This window comes from Geotrypetes seraphini, chromosome 5, assembly GCF_902459505.1.
Source record: "Geotrypetes seraphini chromosome 5, aGeoSer1.1, whole genome shotgun sequence".
NCBI classification, from domain to species: Eukaryota; Metazoa; Chordata; class Amphibia; order Gymnophiona; family Dermophiidae; genus Geotrypetes; species Geotrypetes seraphini.
Genome location: NC_047088.1, coordinates 170,214,284 through 170,239,715, shown reverse-complemented (window position 1 = coordinate 170,239,715; position 25,432 = coordinate 170,214,284). Strand labels below are relative to the sequence as shown.

The following is a 25,432-nucleotide window of genomic DNA, read 5'->3' as shown; positions in this document are numbered from 1 at the left end:
GGGTAAATTAGAATTTAACACCAGATGCTTCTATGTTCTAGGAGGCATTGCAATTAATAAAGTTAAAAAGAAGTGACACAACTTGCTAGAGCAATAAGTTATATCTGCTGGTATTCTGCATTTAATCTGAAAAATGAATTTGAGTAACTTTAGGTCATCTTTTTCTGCAGTAGCACTGGCATGAAATAAAGCAACAAATGTTCTGTTAACCATTACTTACACAGAAGAGTAAATGCATGTATATTGCAAATATGATTAAAGCTGCTTTATTTTCCACATTTCCAAATTTGTGCAAATTTAACCATTTTTCAATATTAATAAATCTATGGCAGTGACATAGCTAGGAAACTCTGTCTAAAAATGTAATAAGTTGCAGTAGATAATGTAGCAGATAATTTTGTGGTGATATTCTGTTATTGTTGTTGAACTTATGTTTTAATAATTCTATCTATTCTTACTAATAGGGAGATAATTAATATTATTTTGTGACAAATATCGCTATTCACTGTAATCGCAGCTCTAGAATGGTGTTAGACATAACTGGGGACTGCAAAGCCCAGGCAGTGCTTCTTTAGATTCCAGCTGGCATAGGGCTCTCTCTGACCAGGGGACAGTTGCCCTAGTTGCATTCCCCTAACACTATTCCTGTTATGTGTGACTGCAGTATTCTGTTAGCATGATATTTCTGTGTAGCATTCTGTAATAATTTGGCTTATTCAGTTTTCTTGATAGAGGGGATATATGTGAAGGGGAGGGGAGACAGGAGTTTTGATGATCCTTGCTCTGTATTATTTGTATATATTGTTTCTTTTTATACTTTAATAAAATACGTTCAATATAAAATCATAACTATTTGAGGCTTGTGCGGATGGGATCAGATGGTTTGCAGGGACCGAGCTCACGGGGACGGGGCAGAGACGGGTTTTTTTAAAATTTCAGTTATAGTAGTTTGCTGGTCCACAAAATAATTATTTTATTTCCGCCGGTCCATAGGTGTAAAAAGGTTGAAGAAAACTGCTCTAGCAGCACAGATCTTCTGAGGTTCCATTGTGCTACAATTGATTATAGTGGGTTGATTTCATCTGTGTGAGAATTAACAAAAGAAGCACAAGTGCACGGTTCCTGCTACAGCCTTCACTAAAGATAATGTACAGGAGAGTGGGAGATAGCTTGTATCTAGCTGCGTTCATTATCCTTTTACAGATATCAAAGGCAGATGCTGAAGAAAAGAGACTCGGCATCCTGTGGGGAAGTAGAAATCCAGTTGCAAAATAGGTCTTTTAACAGCTGAGGAATATAGTTCTATCAGAGAGTTACAAATTAAAGGCATGCAGCAATGAGTTCAAAGTAGAGAGCTGCACGGGAACGGGGACGACGGGAATCCCGCGGGACCCGCAGAGATTCTGCGGGTTCACCCTTCGGGTCACGGGGATCCCGTGGGGACGCCTCCGAGGGTCGCGGGGTTCCTGCGGGGCTGGATGTATTCAGCCACGAGGCTCGTCTCCCTACCTGCCCTGCCGCACACAGCCAAACGGAAGTCTTCCAGATGTCAGCGCTGATGTCGGAGGGAGGGCTTAAGCAAAGCCCTCCCTCCCTCCGACTTCAGCGCTGACATCGTGAAGACTTCCGGTCGGCTGTGTGCTGTGGCAGGGCAGGCAGGGAAAAGGCAGTGGTACAAGGCGGGGGGCGGTCCGCCCCGGGTGCAGCATAGCCAGCCAGGTTCCCCGACCGACCAACAACAGGCCCGGTCCGTCAAACCTCCCTGCCCTGTAGCCGCGAATCTAAATTACTTTCTTACAGCAGCTTCAATACTTCAGCTGCTGTAAGAAGGTAATTTAGATTTGCAGCTACAGGGCAGGGAGGTTTGTTGGACCGGGCCTGTTCTGTTGTCAGTCGGGCGGGTAAGCGCCACAAAGGTAAATGGCAGGGAGGGAGAAAGGGAGAAAAGGTGGAGTGGAGAACAAAAGGCGCTTAAGGTAAAACTGAGGGGGGAGAAGGACGCTGAAAGCACTGGGGAAGACAAAGGGGTGGAGAAGAACGTTGAAAGGACATGGGGAAGATGGGGGGAGAAGGACGCTGAAAGGACATGGGGAAGACAAAGGGGTGGAGAAGGACGCTGAAAGCACATGGGGAAGACAAAGGGGTGGAGAAGGATGCTGAAAGGACATGGGGAAGATGGAGGGAGGGAGAAGGATGCTGAAAGGACATAGGGAAGACAGAGGGGGGAGAAGGACACTGAAAGCACCTGGGGAAGACAAAGGGGTGGAGAAGGACGCTGAAAGGACATGGGGAAGATGGAGGGAGGGAGAAGGATGCTGAAAGGACATGGGGAAGACAGAGGGGGGAGAAGGACGCTGACAGGACATGGGGAAGATGGGGGAGAAGGACGCTGAAAGGAAATGGGGAAAAGAGAGTGGGGAGAAGATGCTGGCAGAGAAGAAGACAGAGATGCCAGACTATGGGGGAAGCGGAGGGAAGAAGATGGGAGCCAGACCAATTTGGAAGGGGGGAGAAAGGGAGGCACAGTAACATTGTAATTCTCTATTATTAAACATTACATACAAGGAACAAAGACGTTTACAAATAATACAAAATATCGCCATAAAAATAATACATCAGGGAAAGAAATATGATCATGTGACTCCATATCTGATAGAATCTCATTGGCTACCCATTAATCAAAGAATAACATATAAAATAGCATTATTAGTTTTCAAAACATTAACTACACATGAACCTCAGTTTATCAATCGTCTATTAATCCCTCACGTTTCAAATCGTCATCTTCGATCTAACACCCAGGAGCTACTCATGGTCCCTTCATTGAAAATAATAGGAACTAGGCGTCACAATATTTTTTCAGTCAAGGCCCCGCTTATTTGGAATACTCTTCCATTATATATCAGAAACATCAAAGACCTCACTTTATTTAAAACCAACCTAAAAACATTTCTTTTTAAAGCTTCTTTCAATCTTTAAAGAGGAATTTTCTTCCTCGATAATTTAAAATAATCAAAATGTGAAAAGGTTTTACTTTATTTATACCCCAATCCCAGTGTTCCATCCTACCCCATCCAGTTTTCTTCTCTTCCCTGCGGGGAAACAATAATTTTGTAACTTTTACCCCCTTATGTTTTTTCCAACCATTCCAGTATTGTCTATATTGTTAGTTTGTCATGACCATGTTTTTTTTATTTTTAAGTTAATAATGTTTTTAAGTTGTAAAAATATTTTTAACTGTTCTTATCCCAATATTTACTGTTATGTTATTCGCTTAGAATTATTAAGCGAACCATTAAATATAAATAAACTTAAACTTGAAACTTGAGGCTCTGGTAGAAACCCGTTTACAAAGTATGTATTCTTCCCAATTAATATTTCCAAATTAATTAAGTCTTTTTGCTTATTTGTAAATGGGTTTCTCCCAGAGCCTTTAATTTAGTAGCATAATTAAATGAAATAACAATTTCTGTAGTTTATAGGGACGGGTGGGGATGGAGGGGATTCCTCACGGGGACGGGTGGGGACGGTGGGATTCCTCACGGGGACGGGTGGGGATGGGTGGTACTTTGGCGGGGACGGTGGGGACGGGTGGGATTTCTGTCCCCGCGCAACTCTCTAGTTCAAAGAGGTGTAGAACAGGTAAAAATGAATCGATTTTTTTTACTCTTTCAAAAAATGCAAAGACTGGTCGACACAATGAAGTTACATGGTAATACTTTTTAAATGAATAGGAGGAAATGTTTCTTTTTTCATTTAATGAATAGTTAAGCTTTAGAACAGAGGATGTGGTTACAGTGGTTAGTATATCTGGGTTTAAAAAAGGTTTGGACAAGATGCTGGAAGGAAAGTCCATAGTCTGCTATTGAGACAGGCACGGGGACGTTCTTGCTTGCCCTGGGATCAGTAGCATGGAATGTGGGTGTTTGCTAGGTACTTGCTGTAGCCATCGATCTGATGCAGTATAGCTGTTCTTAAGTTCTTATGGTCCTAGAGAAAACTGGATTTGTAAGTTGTTACCTTTTATGCAACGGTGTAAATATTATCCAAAGCTATAATATATTTGAAATTTTGAAACTATGAGATCCTTTTTCTTCAGATGGTAAAAATAAGTACTTTTCACATAGATATTGAATACTATGGCCTATTTTGAAAGCAACAAATTCTGTAAATCCTTTGTTAATGTACAGACACTGTAATGCGGAAGATATGCTAATCACATTTCAGCAGTCTAATTATATGTGTTTTCCTTTTACTGTCAGTCTATTCTCAGCCAACAGTGTGGAAGATATAGTTGAAAATTTGAAGAAGGATGGATCATCTTTCGCACTTCAACAGCTGGAGGTAAGTTACTTAACTGATACAGCTACTGTGCTTTTAGTTAAAATATGGATTTTAAATCTAGCTTCTGTTCTCTGAGCCGATGGTTGTGGAGGGGTGCAGGGAATACTATCATCTGTACATCAAGGCACCCAGTGGTATAGCAAGGGTGAGAGGCGCCCGTTGCGGTAGTGCCTCTCCTGCCCCCCCCCCCCTTGCTCTTTCCCTTCCTTCGTTCCCCCCCCCCTTTAGCTCCTTAACTTTCCTGGCACGAGCAGAATCATCAACTTGCTGCCCACATCGGCTCTCCCTCTGATGTCACTTCCTAGGTGTGGGATCCAGAGGTGACATCAGAGGGAGAGCCGACACTGGTAGTTGCTGCTCACACTGGCGAAGAGCTAGAGGTACGTTGGATGGGAAGTGAAGGCACACGTGCAGCGGGAGGGAAGAATGGGAAGGAGTGGAGAGGAGGAGAGGTGCCAGGACCAGGGGCGGACTGCCCTCCCCTTATCCCCCCACTTCTACACCACTAAAAGCCCCTACTGGCCTGCTAGTTTATTGGGTTCCACAGGAAGCTGTGATCTGTGGCTCCTGGCCAAGTATTTCACTGTGAGGAAGGGGAAAAACCTAGACCTTGGACTTTTCATTTACTGAAGCTATAGAAGAGACCATTTCTGATTTGAGTTGAAGCTAAAAAAGGCAGAAGGAAACTGATAGGCCAGAAATAGTGTCTGATGATCCATGCAAGCATAGTGTTAGTGGATTTCCTACTCCTGTCCAATTTTCTTCTCTAGAATACAAGCAAAACCAACGAAAAAAAGCAAGGGGAATGTCTTAACAACCCAAACAAGTCTTTATTGGGACCTACTATTTTCAATATAGACTTGTTTTGGCTGTTAAGACATCCCCCTTGCTTTTTTTTTTTTGTCGTTTTTGCTTGTATCCCAAGGCAAGGGACTCTTCTGTTTGCCTGTTTGTGTTCTCCTCTAGAATAAAGCAAAAGTAGGGATGGGCCTAAAGTTATCCATAAAGGAGGAAAGAGGAACAAGAAGAAAAATTATTTATATCAAAATGTTTTAATCATCAAAATATTGTAAAAAACAAACAAACCACCAAACTAAACAAACCCTAAAGCCTGGCAGTGTCCATATAATACAGGGGTCCTTTTACTAAGGTGCGCCAGCCGTTTTAGCGCACGTTAAACGCTAACGCATCCATTATATTCTATGAATGCATTAGCGTTTAGCGTGCACTAAAACAGCTAGCGTACCTTAGTAAAAGAGGGGGGCAGTAACATCCACCAAAGAATTGCATAATTAGTCAATTGGATCTTATAATAAGGAAGGCACAATTAAACAGATAGACCCGACACTAATCCATGTTTTGGCATGACTACTTGCCTCAGGAGTCCTAGCATCTAAGTCTTGCAATTAAGGTGAATGAAAAATATATAATTAAATCAATAAGTGGTAAATCAAAAAGTAATTGAATAAATAAATACATTACCAGACCTATATATAAGAGACGTAATGAAATTATGTATTTTTATCTACCGTAATTGCAAGACTTAGAGGCTGGGATTCCTGAGGCAGACACTCATGCCAAAACATGGATCTGTGTCAGGTTCATCTGCTTAATTGTGCCTTTCTTTAGTGGACGTTATAGCATCCAACTGGCTAACTTGAGCTGTATAGTGACACAATTATATAGGCATGGAGGGGCGTTTTTAATAGTGTGTCTAAGTCCAGTTTGGACGTCCTGAGAAGTGCTTTCAAAATTTAAATGCTGAAAACCTGCTTTTTCGAAACCGCTAGATGTCCATATTTTTTTATCGCCTGTTTAGATGTCCTGGCCGTCAGGACATCCAACCTTAGGAAGCTTAATTTTTTTTAAAATCATTTTTGACCACAAAAATGCCCAAATCCAGACCATGTGGACATGGGGTGGGGGGCAACATTGTAATGGACTGGCCTAACAGACGTGCCAACAGAGCACCTTAGAGGGCACGGCTGTGAATATTACTGAAAGGGTGCCAGATGTATATCTCACCATAACCCCCTTATAATTTATGGTGAGCCCTCCAAAACTCCCCCAAAACCTACTATACCCACCTGTCTACCATTCTTAATAGTCCTTATGCCTGTAGGTGGCACCTATATGGCAGTATAGTAGGGTTTTGGTGGGCTCACTCTTTCTACCATAAATGTAGTGGTTAGAGTGGCTTATGGATCTGGGACCTCCTCTGTATGGGTCACTAGCCCACCCACCAGACTACTTAAGATACATATGTGCTGCTCCATGAGGCTTTCCCATACCAGGTGCTGCTGTTCTACAGACAGGTATGTACTGTTTCATTCAGATCTTTGTGGGGTGGGAAGGGGTCAGTGACCACTGGGGAAGTGTGTGGGGGTCATTACTTAATCCCTGCAGCGGTCATATAGTCTGTTTGGGTTCCTTTTTTGCACTTAGATGCTTTAAAAACAGGTTTAGCTCCGGACAGCTGTTCCATCCAGGACGTCTTGGGAAATGTTCGATTATTGCCGATTTATGCCATTTTTTGGACATCTTAATGTTTTGAAAATGAGTCCCATTGTCAGTATTTAGGGGGGGAGGTTGTTTTTTTTTTATTTTTACAATTTTAAATTATTTTTATCTCTGGTTCATCTTTCCTCCTATGTGAAAAACATTTGGTCTAACCCTACTTTTCCTGTACATTTTCCCCTCTAGTCAGAGGGTGAGTAGTCAGAAATGCATCTGTGCACATTCTGGTATGTGGCAGTCAGAATCAGACATTGGTTTCAGAGAGGGTCAATCGATTTTGGGGGATTTTTGGGTTTATATAACAATAATCTTACTCATCGGTGAGCATTCCATCTAGTTTTGCTTATAGCAAACAAATATGTGTATTTCAACATGTATCAAGGAATAATGTGCATATTACATTTTGAATGGAATTTTAGAAAGGACATTGAACTCAAAATATGGATATCAGAATCTGTATGTCAGATACAGACATCCATGTCTCATGTAGTTTAGAACAGGGTCCGCTGACATACAGCCTGTTCTGAAATACATGAAAATGAATGTCCAAGTTTTGGCTATGTCCAGCTAGAACCTCCATTTTACAAACTGAAATGTGCAAACTATGAACAGGACAGACCATATTATAAAATATCTATGTGACAGCAAAGGAATGTCCATATTATAAAATATCCTCATAGGTGTCTATGTGAAGGAGTAGCTTGCTGAGAGAACCAGAACAGAGATCCAGAGGTTTCTCATGTTCTTCAACCGCCGGTCTGTGGACCAGTGCCGGTCCACAGAAATTTCCTGCCGGTCCACAGGGCCAGCACGTGCATCGGTCCCCAGACAGTGCTCTTCAGCTGCCAGTCCATGGTGCAATCAATGTGGCGTTGTCTTCGGGCCGGTGTTATTTTTGGGCCGGCTCCCTCTTCCTCAGTGCTGCAGTGCACAAAGCCGTGGGCAGAGGCTCCTACATGCGTCCTGCACCTGAACCAAAAGCCGCCTCTCTGACATCGCAACGTCAGAGGGAAGACTTCCAGATGAGGCGCGGGACGCACGTAGGAGCCTCTGCCTACAGCTTTGTACACTGCAGCACTGAGGAAGAGGGAGCTGGCCCGAAAATAACACCGGGGGGGCAGGCCAGTAGGCAAGGCACAGCATGGAGGGAGGGAGACAACAACAGTAGGAGAAATTATTTTATTTTTTACACCACCCTTTTTTGACATGGAATCTTAATATCATCCTGAAGGGACTTTGGAAGCCTCTGAGCCCATTCAAGAGGCATCCCTTCTAGATCTCAAGGTTGAAGTCAGTGTTTCTGGTGGCAATAGTCTCAGCGAGAAGGGTCTAGGAATTGCAGGCACCCTCCTGCAGAGAATCATACCTCAGGAACATGGAGTCCAGAATTGTCCTACGCACGGTACCTTCCTTTTTACCAAAGGTTGTTTCAACTTTCCACTTCAACCAAGAAATCCGTCTACTGGTTTGACCAAACAAGATAAGATATTGCAGAGAGTGGACGTATGGAGAGTGTTACTCCACTAATTGGAATGGAACACTGACTTTCGTCTTTCCAGCCATCTTTTGTCCTAACCAGTCAGTCAAGAAGAGGCAGACCAGCTTCCAAGGCATCTATTGCCAGATGGATTTTGACATACATTGCCTATACATTGTGGCAAACAACTGCCTATTTGTTTCAAAACTCATTCGAATAGAAGTGTGGTGGCTTCCTGGGTGGAAACCCAGGGCAGTGCCACCTGAAGGGGTCTGTAGAGCAGCTACCTCGTCTACTCTCTATAGCTTTACAAGATTCTACAGAGTGGAATTGGCTCGGGAGAACACCACTTTTAGGTTCTCGGTTTTGCGGGCAGGCTCATCTGTCCCACCTTATGCGTCTGCCACTGCTTTGGTATGTTACCTAGAGTAACTAAACTAAACTAAACCTTAAGTTTGTATACCGCATCATCTCCACAGAAGTAGAGCTCGGCACGGTTTAAAGGAATTGATATAGAAAGGAACTCCAAAGAAAAGTAGAAGAACTTGGTACAGAGAAGTTTAGAGAGACTTAGTATATCGAAGAGGGAGAGATCGTTACATTTTAGAGAAAAGCCATGTTTTTAAATGTTTTTGGAAGAGTTGGAGGGAGGTCAGACTCCAAAGCGGGATAGTAAAGCTGTTGCAGAGTTCGGTGATCCTGAAGAAGAGGGATGTCCCTAATTTTCCTGCATGGTATATGCCCTTTAAAGAGGGGAAGGATAGTTTGAATTTTTGAGTAGATCTGATGGTGTTGGAATTCGAGAAGTTCCAAGATAGTGGAAAAAGGGGAGAAAGGATGCCGTATAGAGACTTGAAGGTTAGGCAGGCGCATTTGTAGTGAACTCTAAGGATTACTGGGAGCCAGTGAAGCTTAGACAGAAGTGGAGAGACGTGGTCGAATTTGCTTTTTGTGAAGATTAGTTTAGCCGCGGTGTTCTGAATCCGCTGGAGTCTATGAAGGCTTTTCTTTGTTAGGCCTAGGTAGATGGAGTTACAGTAATCCAGTCTGGAAAGAATAATGGATTGAACGAGGACAGTATGTCCTTGCTACAGAATAGAAAATTAGGTTTTTACCTGGATAATCTTCTTTCTATTAAAGGACATAGAAGTCTGTACAGCCCGCCCTGTTAATTTCCAATGCACCTGCTTCCTTCCTTGGATAAATCTAGTCTAGAACTGGAGTGTTTCTCCTGTCAGTTGGAAGAACATGTAATCATGTATGGCTAATAAAGCAATAAGTCATTGAGTTCCTAAGTTCCATATGTGTTCATGTTGCACACAGTAGGATGGTTCGTTGGTACACCTATGTTATTAATTTGTGCTAATTATTCTTTTTCATGAGTTACAGAGCAGAACAGAAATGTACTGTTTTGGGGGGATGTTCCCTGTGCCCCTCCTTCTACTTTCTTCTGTTTATCAATTGCTTTGGTACAAACTGAAGAGCGCACAGTACTCCACTGGTGAAGGAGGAGGAGCTGAAAGATGTGATTGACATCCTTCTGCAAGCGTTCACAACCAGAGGTAATTCACCTAGAGTACAGATTCCTATGTCCTTTAACAGAAAGAGGATTACCCAGGTAAGAATCTAATCTTCCATCCTATATAATAAAACCCTAGCCGCGCATGTGCACTTACCTGCATGCTTCAGTGATCTCTGATCTGTGATCAGTAGGTCCGTGGCAAGCAGGAGTGCGGATGCGGCGGCCAGACAACTCGGAAAAACAGCACAGCCACCGACTCCCCCCTCCTGCCCTCACTCACTGCCCAAACCACCACCGCCAAAGCCTCCTCCTTCTGTCTGGCTCACCCGCCTTTAAATTAAGAGAAAAGCGCTGCACTGCGCTAATGCTGGCCTTGCCATCTTCTGTCCACTGCGGCCCGCCCTCTCTGACTACTTCCTGTTTCCGCTAGGGTTGGCTGCAGTGGATAGAAGATGCCGAAGCCAGCGGTAGCGCGGTGCAGCGCTTTTCTATTAATTTCAATGCGGCAGCTGGGAAGGGGGCGGCGGAAAATGCTGATGCTCCACAGGGAAGGCCGGGAAATACTGCTGCTTCACAGGCAAGTATGTGTGTGGGGGGGAAATGCTGATGCTGCACAGGGAAGGTCGGGAAATGCTGCTGCTGCTGCACAGGGAAGTGTGTGTTTATGGGGGGAATGCTGCTTCTGCTGCACAGGGAAGTGTGTGTGTATGGGGGGAATGCTGCTTCTGCACAGGGAAGGCTGGGAAATGGTGCTGCTGCACAGGGTACTGTGTGTGTGTGGGGGCGGGACCGCGGGAAGGGGGGGTAAGGGAAATGCTACTGCTGCACAGGGAAGTGGTGTGGGGGAGGGAATGCTGCTGCTGTGGCTGCTGCACAGAGAAGTGGGGGGGATCGAAATGCTGCTGTACAGGGAAGTAGGGTGGGGGAAATGCTGCTGCACAGGGACATGGAGGGGGAGGGAATGCTGCTATGGCTGCTGCACGGGGAAGTGGGCGGAAAGAAAGACAGACAGCTAGCACCCGTTAATGTAACGGGCTAAAATACTAGTTCTTATATACATATACATATATATATATATATATATATATAATATTTCAATAAAGAGAATTGATAAGTCATACAGGATAGGGATCTATTGCATAGTACACTATTTTGAGTGCATGTTAAATGATAGATTGAGTAGGAGAAACCTTGTCAACAAAAAGTAGAGAAAAGAAAAGGAAGAATGTCGGTGAGATTAAAGTAACGGGACAAAAGTATGGAAAATAGAAAAGAGATATCAACATAGATTAGTAAAAGAATCAGATTGATTTTATTTCATAAGAATTAGAATAGTTTGTAAGGGCTGTATTCAATCAAATTTTGGAATTTATAGAAAAAAAACAAAACATTCTACATCCAAATCAAACAAGATTTCAGGCAACAGCACTTCACGGAACACTCATTAATAGGTATATCAACTTCTATTCTTTACCACCTGGATCACCATAATTCTGTTCTCTTGATCTCTCTTCCGCTTTCGATACTGTGGACTACAATCTCCCTTAAAATCATCAACATGCATCATCAATACATCTTCTCTGTCACAGCTCACAAATGTGGAATTCCCTGCCCATTCACTTAAGGAAGGAACGCATCCTAGATCGATTTAAGAGCAAGTTGAAATGCTTTCTTTTTAAAGATGCTTTTGACTGTTAGCTCACCACACTTGGACTGCTCCGTCAAACACTGGCCTCAGATCTCCCTTAACTCTTCTGCATCACCCTCCCTGTTGTCTTTTTCCCTATTTCTCTTATTTTCTATCATTTATTGTATTTCTTACCCTTTTTCCCTTATGTTGCGTAATTCCTGTTTGTCAAGTATATATTGTTTGTACTGTTCCCCGAAAGTTGTTAAAGTTTTAGCTATGTACATCGCTTAGAAGTATGATTTAAGCGATTAATAAAATTTTAAATAAAACTTGAAACTAATAGAGGGAGCCATAGACATGATTATCAGGTTCTTTGTTTTTACCCTGTGTGATATATTGTGGCAGAGAAAGCACTGCCGATGCCAAACAGATATCAGCCTAAAAGATAAGTTTCTCTAGGGTTGAAAGTTGGGCCTTGAACATCTAGCAAGAAGAAAAGGAATAACACTTCAGTAAAAAAAAAAAAAAAAAAAATGATTGGCTATGGAATTTAACGCAATCATTTCTTATCAAAGTGATCCTCTAGAATACAGATAAAACATGCTGATTATATGAAAGACTTGTGAGAGAGCTTGGGCTGCTACAATTCAGAGCTTACTGTTTTTGCACCGAGCAGAGGACTTAGTTTCCATTGCTGTCTGCCTGTGACTTTTCACAAGTATTGTGCTAGTAACATTGAGGACTGAACACTGGCTAAAGTGAACAGTCTGCTTTTCCTGTGCATTCTTAGTAAGTATGTGTAGTTGCTCGGTAACCAGTAAAGAAAAAAACAAAAAACAGAGACCTGAATGGATTCAGTGAAAACAAAAATGAAGGGTTAAGGATTGTTTCTTTTTATACAACTGAACTTAACTTTTGAAGATAATAAATCCTGTTTCTCTGAGTTAAAAAATGTGTCAGATCTTTATTTGAGCTTCTCACAAAATGCGTCACCAAATTTAAAGAAGTGATTTTTGTAAAGAACAGATTAAATATATCTCACCATCACAATGTGCTGTCTAGCTTGTAAAGACTGAGAATCTGCATGGAAACAGAACATTCTTTCTTTCTTAGTTGACGTTTGCTGAACAGGGTTAAAATTCATTTGACAGTGTTGGACGTACGTTTTATGAATAGCAGAAGCTTTATTCAGGCTCAAGCAGTAAAACCACATACAAAAGTAACACTTTGCTAGTGCTCGGTGAATACTGAGAAATCCTGAAAAATTTGTTGAAGCCTTTCAACGTATTTTGTTCAACTTGATACATTGCTTAATACGAATACCAGTAAGCATTTTATATAAAATTTGGATTTAAGTTGAAATGTTTCTGACTATGCTGTGAAATTGCGCTGAGTCTAACCTTAAGATAACTGTTTCAGCAACAGTTTTGTTTGCAACACTACATTTTTAATAGAGTTCACAGGGAGCATTTCAACTTATTCTTACTCTAGATTGATTTTTTTTTTCTTTTTTAACTCCATGGTACTGTTTGCAGTTTTATATCTTAATATTAGTAACACAAACTGTAAGTTTAATAAGCTTCAATTGACTTATGTTTTTGATGATCTCTCCCTTTTCTTTATTCTATTTGGAAAAGTAATTTTTTTTTTTTTTTTTAACTTGAAGGATCATCTTTCTCTTTGGTACATCTGTAGGAGCCAAATTATTTATTTTGTAAGCCGGGTTGACCTGTTGGAAATGTGGGGTATCCAAATTTTATTTATTTAAAAATTTATATACCATATATTACCTATACGGTTTACATAATAACAGACATAAAATGTTAAACAAAACATACATATTTCAAATATTACAAATCTACCATACTTTAATAAGCATTCAGGCACAGAAAACATTTTCAGATCATTCTAAAAATTTAATCTCAACACAAGAAAGCATTAACAAAAATTGGGTTTTTAACATTTTCTTAAAATGCATCCTTGCAGTACAGAAACGCAAGATTCTTAGCAGTGCATTCCAAAGCTTTACACCCGCTACCGACAACATGGCCACACCCATCTTAATATGGGAGATTGCCAGCCTAGCCTCTGAACATATCATACTATTTTCTGATCTCAAACTTCTTTTAGGCTGATAGATTTCAAAAAAACCCTTAGAAAAACAGTAGGAGAGACATGGTACAAAATCTGATGTATTATGAAAATAATTTTGAATTGGACTCTTTGCTGCATCGGCAACCAAACATTTCTGGATACAGTGAAGGAGTTTACTCATTGTTATGGGTCAGGGCCGTAGCAAGCTATGTGCGGGCACAGGACACAATTTTGGAGCCCCTGTCCCCTTGAGTCCTGTCTATTGCTTTCTCTGCTTGACTCTGAGTCAGTGGGTAGGATATGAGCTCAAGGGGGTGTGGTCACGTTTCTGGCTTAGGATGGTCATGTTCTGGGTGCTCAAGTACCTGCTGCACCTACTGAGTTGATGTGTATGGGTACATTTGATTTTACACTGATAAGTTCACCATGCTTCTTAGTGTTTAAAAAATGAGTCTTGCTGTTTATATGTCAACTGAAAGTTCAAGAGCTTTGAGATATTTTCCTTTTGTCATTAGTTATTTCTGTGAGGCTTGAAAAACAATTAGGTTACTTATCAAGTGGATGGCACAATTTGAAAAGCTACAAAAATAATAAAAATATGATTGTAGAAACTATCTTATTAATTTTTTGTTAGACCTAAGCTTGATTTCTGGCCCGTGTTTCTTATTGGACTAAGGAAAGAGATGGCTGAATAATGAATTCAGGAAATATTTGGAACAGAAAATGTTCAAAAGTAATCATACCAGCTAAGGACTAGGGGATATGCAATGAAGTAAGTAGTAAATTTAATTCAAACCAGAGAAAATATTTCTTCATTCAACTTATAATTAAATTCTGGAATTCGTTGCCAAAAAATGTGGTGAAAGCAGTTAGCTTAGCAGGGTTTAAAAAAAGGTTTGAATAATTTCCTAAAAGAAAAGGCCATAAGCCATTATTAAGATGGACTTGGGAAAATCCACTGCTTATTCCTATCAACATAAAATTTGTTTTAATCATTGATGTCTTGATTATCAACATTTTCTACCCTCACACCTAGATGTCCTTGTAACATATCTTCTTTTAGTTGTGGTAGAAGGACCATTGTAATGGCTCCAAAGCAGAAGCTAGTGACCTACAAAGGAAACATTACCCCTGAGGAGGTTGAAATGCCTATGCAGGAGGTGATGAAACAACAGAAACGTCTGTTTTGTGTTGCAGAGCTATGACACCAAAGGGAAGACATGGGTTGGGATATGTGACCTCCTGAATGATGTTTCAAGTTTTCAAGATTATTTAAAATTTGATTTGATCGCTTAGCATACTGCTAAACAATGTACAAAAATTTAAATTAAACGAACATAAACGAGGACGAAAATACTAATGGACTTACAGAACAATGTGGAAAGAGGGAGAAACTACAATAGTTGTAGGAAAGTAAGACATAAATAGTAAAAACAACAGGAGTGAACAGGTCAGTTAGAAAGCAAAAAGAACAAGGATATGAAACAATCTGGAGGTTATATAGGTTTGGCATCTTTAAATAAGAAACTTTTCAATTTTCCTTTGAACCTATCTAAAATTTTTCCTCCCTCAAATGGGCAGGACCTTAAGTGCAAGTAGCAGGAACTCTGAAGAAATGCCAAGGCAAGGGCTGGTGGCATTGGAAGTGCCCTTACACCAACATCCAGTGTCCTCCCTACCACCAAAACTATGAATATGATCATGTGACACAGCACAAATACTCAACACAAACAGAACTCTGACACTACCTCACATGGATTCACTAGAGGTAGGTCTTGTCAGACAAATCTGATCAATTTCTTTGATTGGGTGACAGGAGAATTGGATGTGCACTAGATGTGCACTAGATGTGGTGAATTTAGATTTTAGCAAAACTGAGTGCCCTCAGGATGGGTCCCAAAGTGATGGGCTGGGTCAAGAACTGATTGAGTGGAAGGTGACAGAGGGTAGCGATCAATGGAGATCGCTCTGAGGAAAGGGATATTACCAGTAGTGTGCCTCAAGGTTCTGTTATTGGGCCTGTTCTTTTTAACATTTTTATAAACGATATTGATGAAGGGGTTGTCAGGTAAGATTTGCTTCTTTGCAGATGATATGAAAATATGCAATAGAGTAGACACCCCGGATGGTGTGAATAAAATGAAGAGACCTGGCGAAGCTTGAAGAATGGTTTGAAATTTGGCAGCTAAAATTTAATGCAAAGAAATGCAAGGTCATGCATTTGGGCTGCAAAATCCCAAGGGAACGGTACAGATTAGGGAGTGAAGAGCTTATTTGCACGACAGAAGAGCGGGACTTGGGTGCGATTTTATATGATGATCTTAAGGTGGCCAAACAGGTTGAAAAGGTGACGGCGAAAGCTAGAAGGATGTTAGGTTGCATAGGGAGAGGTATGGCCAGTAGGAAAAAGGAGGTATTGATGCCTCTGTATAAGATTTTGGTGAGACCTCATTAAAAATATTGTGTACAATTCTGGAGGCCGCACCTTCAAAAAGATATAAAAAGGATGGAGTCGGTCCAGAGAAAGGCTACTAAAATGGTATGTGGTCTTCATCTTAAGGCTTATGGGGACAGACTTAAAGATCTCAATCTGTATACTTTGGAAGAAAGGCGGGAGAGGGGAGATATGATAGAGACGTTTAAATACCTACGTAATGTAAATGCGCATGAGTCGAGTCTTTTTAATTTGAAAGGAAACTCTGCAATGAGAGAGCTTAGGATGAAGTTAAGAGGTGATAGGCTCTGGAGTAATCTAAGGAAATACGTTTTAACAGAAAGGGTGGTAGATGCATGGAACAGTCTCCCAGAAAAGGTGGTGGAGACAGAGACTATATCTGAATTCAAAAGGGCCTCAGATAGGCACGTGGGATCTCTCAAAGAGAGAAAGAGATAATGGTTACTGTGGATGGGCAGACTAGATGGGCCATTTGGCCTTTATCTGCCATCATGTTTCTATGCAAGCACACTTGGGGCTAGGGAGTGAGAGGTAACTGGGCAGACAATGATAGTAGCTCAGATGGGGCAGGATCAGAGAGAGGGCTCATTGGTGGGTTTGAGAAAGTGTAGCAGGGAGGTTGTGGGGGCATGCAAGGCAGCAGGATATTAGATGAGCAGCAGAGGGCAGGTGGGAGATGTGGAAACAGGAAGATTTGGAGATGACAAACCTGGTAGACAAAGCATTCAGGCTCCTAGACTCTGTCGGCTCTCGCAAGTCTTTTATAAATGGTTTAAGTCTGGACATCATCTTGCAGTGCTTTTACATGGATATGCTCTCTGAAATTGGGGATATATGTCAAGGACTCTTCACCAATCATGACACACTCCTCTATTGACCCAACATACCTCCACCTGTCCTAGACATTTTCATGGCTTAAACTTTCTGCCCTAGTCTTTTCTAAAATTCTGCTTTAAATGTTTTGGGGGCTTAGTACTATAGAAATGATTACCGTATATATTCAAATATAAGGCGATCCAAATATAAGGAGGAAAAAAAGTTGACTCGAATATAAGCAGGGGGGGAGATATTAATATTCATCTGCCTTGCCAGGATCTGCACCCATTCCCCCTCACTCCCTACCAGGCTCTGCACCTAGCCCCCATTACTCCCTGCCAGGCTCTCCACCCTGTCCTGTCCCTCCCTCCCTGCCTGGCCAGGATCTTCCCCCTGTCCTTCTCTCTCCTGATGTCCTGCAGGCCTCCACCGAGCTTGCTGTATGACCTGGTGGTCCAGTGATAGGACAAGAGGGATTCCTCCTGTCCCGGCTGACTTGACAATATTTTACCTCCTTCCCGCCCCCTCCCCCCCCCAAGTACCTTTTTGAATCCCTGTACTGGGCAGTAGTGTACTGGGCAGTAGTGAGCTATCTGCACTCCTGTCCCACACTGAGCCCCTCCCTGAATGGCTGCCTCGAGTTCTCGCAGCCCAGCGGTGTACCGGGTAGGAATGAGCTTTTTGCGCCCCCGCCTGGCCCTGAGCCACTCCTTAAATTTCTGCCACCATTTCTCACGAGTCCCACGAGAACTGGTGGCAGCCATTTAGTGAGTGGCTCTAAAGGCTAAAAGCTCACGCCTGCCCGGTACACCACTGGACCACCAGGGATTCATAAAGGTACTCAGAGGGAGGCAGGAGGGTGGTAAAAAAAAAATTGTCAGAGTCGGCTGGGACAGGAGATGGGAGGGATCCCTCCTGTCCCAGCTCACCAGTCCATTCCTGGGGAAGCCCCTTCAATGTAATTGAGTAACATTTCTTAGCAAAAGGTAAATAATCAACTTGTGTGAAGTGTGCCAAATTCTTAGTAGGTATCCCAAAACCTCAGTCAGATTCCGTCACAGTATATCACATGGTGTCATAGGCCTAGATACACTAAACAGGGTCAGTAAGACCGCGTGGGTCTGCTGAAGTCCAATTTTTGGCCAGTTCCAAAAGAGCGACCAATGCTTAAACAAGTTTGCATGCAAATGATTTGAGAGGAGGTTGGTCTTAATCACCATTCCTACCAATCATCGCCCACTTAATCATCGATCCCACCAATGAATCGCTGTGAGAGCGACTCTCACACATGTGCAGAGCCGGCAGGGGAAGCCTGAACAGCTGAGAGGCAGGCAAACTCCACCTCCCCCACCTCCGTGACAGCAAAAATGGCAGGAGGGATGCCCACTCCCTCCTGCCAACGAAGGGCCCCCCTGCCCCAGGCACCCCCCCCCATGATCCATCCTTTACCTCCCCCCCATAAAAAGGTAGGAGAGAGACCCACTCTCTCCTGATACCAGATGCTCTCACCAAACTTCCCCCCACCTCCTGAACTCTCTCTGTACCTTTGTTAGAAGTTGAAAGCAGGAGGAATATTGTTCCTCCTGCTCTGAGGCCTGTCAGTCCAAAATGGCAGGCTTTTCCCTTCCCGGTGCATCATGTAATGCACAGGGAGGGGCCTAAGGCCCTGATTGGCAATCAGGGCCTTAGGATCGTTTGGCTCAGACCCCTAAGGCTCCTCCCCTCTATTCCTTTTTTTAAACAATGTGAGCAGGAGCATTACATTATCTTTATGGCTGGCAAAAGGGCTCACACACAGCATACATATGTATGTGTATTTTTCTTGTTACACTAGTATTCTTTAAATGAAAGTAGACTTCTATTTTCCTTTATAGAATAGGCAAGTTTCAAGTTTATTCAAAAAATTTTTAAACCACCCAATCGGCCTTCTAGGTGGTGAACATTATGTTAAAAACATATATGGGGGTAACTATACATCCTTTAAAACAATAATCATTATTTAAAACATTTTAAAACAATACCAAAACAAACAGGAACAAAAAAGGGAAGAAGGATAGAACTATAATTTATCAAGTAAGAAAGAGAACATATAGGGAAAGAACAAAAGGGAGGGTATCTAAAAATAGAATAAAACTACGTAGCCCTAAAAAGGGCATTTAGGTCTCTAGATTGCCTCAAACTTTCCCCAAATAATGGCTAACCTGTGCCATGGAGAAACAATTAATATTCAAGTATTCACTGCAGTCAAAAACAATTCAAGATCTATAATTGGGAAAATCCCAATATATCTGGATATATCCTAAAATTTACTTCCATTACATACAGAATATCACAAAATGGACCCATATAATTGAACAAAAGAAAAAATAGAGTTGAGCTCTGAGGCACACCTGAAGGTATATTAAACCAAGCAGGCTTTTTTGAACCAACATGCACTACCTGCTATATAAACTTAAAATCACCCATGGCAACAAGCCAGATCCAATATACCAAGCCATTAATAAAATCCTCTAATGAATGAAGAATGGAGGGACATAAAACATCCACAAACTCCACCCCTGACAGGATATCAATAAGGCCCCCTGCTGCTCAAATAATTAAATTGATGCATCTGTACAACTATATTGTTCCTAGTTAAAATCATAATTTCATTTCCTCACTTATCTTTATGAGGGCCAGTGCTAATAACACAATTTATAGGACATAGTAAAATCACAAGAGTCTGGAAAATTCAAGTTTCAGTTATCCTATAAATAATCTAAATTTAAATTGGCGAAAAGAGTAGCCAGCAAGCCTACCTTAGTCTTAACAGATTGTGCATTAATCATCATACCCCTAAAAATCATATCCATACAATACTTTTCATTAGGCATTTCATCCACCTGAAAATAATAATCAGTACTATATTCCATATTAGTCAATACTCTGACGCTTTAAATGACTGGCTTGCCTAAAGACAGAAAACAGCCACACCAATCATGTCGCCTCCCTTCTGATTAACAATAATAATAATAATAACTTTATTCTTCTATACCGCCACAATCTTGCGACTTCTAGGCGGTTTACAATCAAGAGTGCTGGACATTCAGCGAAATACAATAAGTAGATATTCAGAGGAAATACAGAGATCAGAGACCTCAGGAGGCAATAGTATAGAAATACAATTTGCTGAGCGAAAATGTAATATGTACATTTTAGTAGGTAATGTCCGACAGGACCTGTTGGGGATAAATAGCAACGTAAAGTTACGATAAGATGAAGATAACAGATTATATTTATAACAGTGCTGTAAGTTCAGGTGGAATAGGGAGGGGGGAGGGAGAGGGAGAGCGGGTCATTTGTTTAGGTATTTCTGGAACAGGTATTTTTTAGGCGTTTCCTGAATTCCCCGTATGTAGTGGGCGAAAGCAGTTGGTCTAGGTCTTTGCCCCATAGGACTGCTTGGTGAGAGAGAAGGTGTTCGTGGTGTTTTTTCATTTTGCAGCCTCTAAGTGGAGGGGAAATGAGTTTTGGGTGTGTGTTTCTCTTGAGTTTGTTATTAGAAAATGCGAAAAGGTCCGTTATGTACTTGGGGGTCAGGCCGTATAGTACTTTGAAGCAGAGGCAGGCAAATTTAAACCTTACTTGGGCTTCCGTTGGTAGCCAGTGCAGCTGCCGATAGTAGGGTGTCATGTGGTCGAATTTCTTCAGCCCAAAGATAAGTCTGACCGCAGCATTTTGCATTATTTGGAGACGTCTCATATTTTTTGTGAGATTGCTAGATAGGCAATGTTGCAGTAGTCAAGCTAACTCAGTATGAGGGATTGCACTAGAATTCTGAATGTTGACGTATCGAAGTACGATTTAATGGTTCTGAGTTTCCAGAGAGTAAGGAAACCTTTTCTGAATAGGGAATCCACTTGTTCCTTCATTGTTAGGCATTGGTCTAGAATAATACCTAGTATTTTCATGGTGGGCTGAACAGGGTAGTTGAGTTTATTGATGCATAGTGGGGTTTTATTGTCAAGCGGGTGAGGGGAGGCAACGAAGAATTTTGTTTTTTCTGGGTTGAGCTTGAGCTTGAAATCTGTCATCCATTGTTCCATCTCATTTATGGCATCGGATGCCTTGGGAATGGTTTCCAAGATGGAGTTGGCGAATGGGATGATGATCGTAAAGTCATCTGCGTAGCTGAATAGTTTTATTCCTAGTTGGGTTAGTTTCACACCTAATGAGGACATGTAGATATTGAAAAGCAGTGGGGAAAGCGGTGACCCTTGTGGCACTCTGGATGAGTTGCTCCAGGTGTCGGAGTGTTCGTTGTTAAAGCATACCTGGTAAGAACGGGATGTGAGGAAGCCACGAAACCAGTTTAGTACCTCAGCTCTGATACCAATGGCGTCTAAGAATTGCATCATTTTTTCATGGTCTTCCAAGTCGAATGCAGAGCTCATGTCGAATTGCATGATCAGGGCGTTGAGGCCTTTACTAAATAATAGGCGCAGATAGTCTAGGATGGCAGCGATTACTGTCTCTGTACTGAATAGGGTTCTAAAGCCGGATTGAGTTTCATGCAGGAGAGAGAATTGATTAAGGTAGTCCATTAGTTGGGTGTGTACTAGCCCTTCCATGATTTTTACAATGAATGGGATAGATGCTATTGGTCTGTAATTTGTTATTAGCGCTGAGGATTCTTTTCTATTTTTTGGGATGGGGGTTATTATTATGTGGCCGTTGTTAGTGAGGAAAGTCACATTTTTTAGGTTGTGGGTTAGGTAGTGTAATAGTGATATTTTGAATTCTGGTGGTGCCGCTTTCATAATCTCCGGAGGGCACGTATCTAGGATGCAGTGAGATTTAGAGTATTTGTTGTAGAGTTTGGTGTAGGTATTCCATTCTGGATCTAGAAAGGAACTCCAGATCATGTCTGTAGGTATTTCATTGTCATGTGATGTTCTACCCCCCCCTAATACCAATCAAAACCCACAATCTAAGTAGGCCAATAGAGAGACAGATAGTGAGCGTACAAGAAGCACATGAAGTATGAAATGCTTCCAGGAAAATATCTGCAGGTTTGCACTTAAAAATCAATTATGCAGTGCATTATATGCTGCGAACACAGTCATTTATAGAATCAGGTTTCTGGGTTCAGCGCTGTAACATTGATATGATTTTTGTGTTTGCTGGAAGGCATTTCTGGATCTATTTATAAATGGATGTAACTGCATTGGCAGGTTGCTAATTTGACCGTTAAGAAAATGGAGACAATAAACTAAAAAAAAAAAAAAAAAAAGTGTTCCAGGTAGCCTGTGTTAGCAGAGAAAGTATAGACATTTGACAGTACCTGAACTTGGCAGCTTTCCTGGAATTCTTGGAGGGTAAAGTCTGCCCTGCAGATCTTGTTTGTTCCAGTTTATAATATAGTCAAGGGTTTTCTTTCCCCCTAGCTAACTTTTTTTTGTATTATGTCATAAATCCTTGGATCGGGAAACCCATAAGAGACTAAAAGCAAGAGGTATCTGACACTAGAGCTATTTTCTTTGCAAGTCTTTGCCAAATAACCATTTTGGCTTGCGCCTTCCATTTCCACCCTAAATATTGTAGAGAGCAGCTACTGGCCTTCACTGTTAGTGGGATTATTACTAGTCTGTTAGAAAAAAATGTGAAAACTTTCTCTTTTTACAGCATAAGTAAGGAGAGACAGAATGCATGATGCAGGGTTTTGTTTTTTTTAAAAGGATCTGCGCATGTTGATTACATCCAGCCGGATGTAATGAATATTTTACCTTTGGATAGACAATAAAAGTCTTGTTTACCGTAGTTAGGCTCATATGTTCTCAGGTAGAATAAACTTGGTTGCCACCTATTGAGTGAAGCTTTTATAAGAGTAATTCTACAACAGGGCACCTACCAAAGGTGCTGCTATGGCACTTATGTTGGGCCTATTCTAAAAACAAAAGTAGGCACCTACTTCTAATTTTAGAATATGAGTGCACCTGGCCCAAAACACACTTAAATGTAAGATATGATTGCTTACACCAGCTCTATAGTAGTAGTCTATGATTTATGTATGATTTATGTCTGCCCAAACTCCATCCTACTGGCAGCCTATGTCCCATCAAATCATGTTGTGTACTTTTCAGCTAATCAGTACTCAATAAGAAGTCGCATCTGTGCTTAAGGGGCTACTTATGTTTGTAACTAGTGTTTAAGCCCGTTATATTAACGCAACGGTCTCAAACACGCAGCCTACGGGCCGCATGTGGTTCTCCAGGTTTTATTTGTGGCCCACGGTCTAGCCACGATCAACAGCATTTCTCTTCCCCTTTCCCTTCCTTTTGGAGTAGCAGCGTGTCTGGCTGGCTCGTTCCATTCAAAACCGCGGGTTGGCGGCTCCTCGCGCTATCCACTCCTGCATCGGAAGCCTCTCTGACGTCACAACATCAGAGAGGTTTCAGACGCAGCGCAAGGAACCGCCACCCGTGGCTTTGAACGGAACGAGCCGGCCAGACACGCTGCTGCTCCACAAGGAAGAGAACGGAAGGGAAGGAGAAAGAGAAATGCTTCTGCTACATAGGAAAGGGGGACCCTAGGGAAATGCTGTTGCTGCTGCTGTACAGGGAAAGAGGGAGGGAAAGGGGAAGAGAAATGCCTCTTCTGCACAGGAAAGGGGGAAGGGAAATGCTGCTTCTGTTGCTGCTGCACCCAATTGGGAAAAGAGAGGGAAGGAAGGAGAAGGGAGAGGAGAGGAGAGGAACAAGAGAAGAAGCCAAGTTCATGGGAGGGAGGGAAGGAAAGGAGATATCAGACCATGGAGGGGGAGGTAGAGATGCCAGGGCATGGGGGAAGGGAAGGAGACAGATGCCAGACCAGGGGAAAGGAAGGAAGGAGGGAGGGAGAGAAAGGAAGGAAAGAGATGCCAGACCATGGAAATAGGACGGAAGAAGAGAGAGATAGGAAGGGAAGGTAAGATATGGAAATGTAGATTTTGAAAAGAAAGCTGAAAAATTGAACATTAAGTTAATGCCAAAGATGGATGCAAGGCAGAAAGTGAAGACGGAGAGAAAAACAGTCAAAGGACAAAAAGGCCCTGGAAACATAGTTGAAAGCACAGAAAAATAAAGTCACCAGACAACAAAGGTAGGGAAAATGATTTTATTTTCAATATAGTGACTGAAATGTGCCAGTTTTGAGAAAAAAAAGATATTAAATTTTAAATGTGAGGGCTGCAGAAAAAATAGAGTACTTGGAGGGCCGCAGAAAAAATAGTTAATGTCTTATTAAAGAAATGACAATTTTGCATCAGGTAAAACTCTTTATAGTTTATATATCTTTCCTTTTAACTGTTAAAGGAAAGTTTTATAAACTATAAAGAGTTTTACCTCATGCAAAATTGTAATTTCTTTAATACATAGAAACATAGAAGATGACGGCAGAAAATGGCTACAGCCCATCAAGTCTGCCCACTCTGCTTACCCATCCCCCTGTCTATGCCCTAATGACCCAATTTCTTTAACTCGACCCTCGTAGGGATCCCACGTAGGTATCCCATTTATTCTTGAAGTCTGGCACGCTGTTTGCCTCGATCACCTGCACTGGAAGCTTGTTCCAATGATCAACCACTCTCTCTGTGAAGAAATACTTTCTGGTGTCGCCATGAAATTTTCCGCCCCTGAGTTTGAGCGGGTGCCCTCTTGTGGCCGAGGGTCCTTTGAGAATGAAAATATCATCTTCCACCTCAACACATCCCATGATGTACTTAAATGTTTCAATCATGTCTCCCCTCTCCCTACGTTCTTCGAGAGTGTAGAGCTGCAATTTATTCAGTCTCTCTTCGTACGAGAGACCCTTGAGCCCCATGATCATCCTGGTGGCCGTCCGCTGAACCGATTCAATTCTGCGCACATCTTTACAGTAATGTGGCCTCCAGAATTGCACACAGTATTTCAGATGAGGTCTCACCATGGCCCTGTACAACGGCATTATGACTTCAGGCTTTCGGCTGACAAAACTTCTGTTGATACAACCCATTATCTGCCTTGCCTTAGATGTAGTGATCACGTCAGAGGGAACATGCTACCAGGTGGAGAGTGGCCTGCGAGGTTCGCTATAGCCAGCCGGCGAACCTCAGCAGGCTGCTTTGAAGAGGAGCGGCTTGGTGAGTGAGGTCGGGAGGGGGGAGTTGCCATTGTGTTCCCTGCCACCGTGTTCTAAAACAGAATTCGGCACAGACCCAGAGATCACGGTGGCTGGGAACATGAAACCCTAAGTGCGCATGCATGCTTAGGGTTTTAATATAGAGGATAATCAATACATTATTAAACCTTAATCAATACTTGTACTTTTGTAAAGGTGTTACAATAGCCTTTTCTGAGTTGGTTCTCAATGCAGCCCTCTTACGGCATTAGTAGTGTGTACTAATCGACCTGAGGCAGTGAAGTAACGACCTACCTGAACTGAGTTCCTGCCTTCTCCTATCTGGGTCCAATTTCCTTCCCACCCCAGCCCTAGTTCCCTGCGGTAATAGAAGCTTCGTTTGCATTGGCAACAGCTGTCTACGTTGCCAGTTGTCCAAACCACCCGGAAGAAAGAGAGGGG

The 25,432-nt window shown here is 42.1% G+C and overlaps 1 protein-coding gene across 3 annotated transcripts in view; it reads left to right on the top strand.

Moving 5' to 3' along the window:
- The window catches only part of HIBCH (3-hydroxyisobutyryl-CoA hydrolase), a 201,039-nt gene that overhangs the window by 155,819 nt on the left and 19,788 nt on the right, over positions 1 to 25,432 (top strand). For all 3 annotated transcript variants that reach the window (XM_033946048.1, XM_033946047.1, XM_033946046.1), the window contains one exon: positions 4,263 to 4,344. In XM_033946048.1, the coding sequence (XP_033801939.1) occupies positions 4,263 to 4,344 (82 nt within the window). The remainder of the gene's footprint in view (positions 1 to 4,262; positions 4,345 to 25,432) is intronic.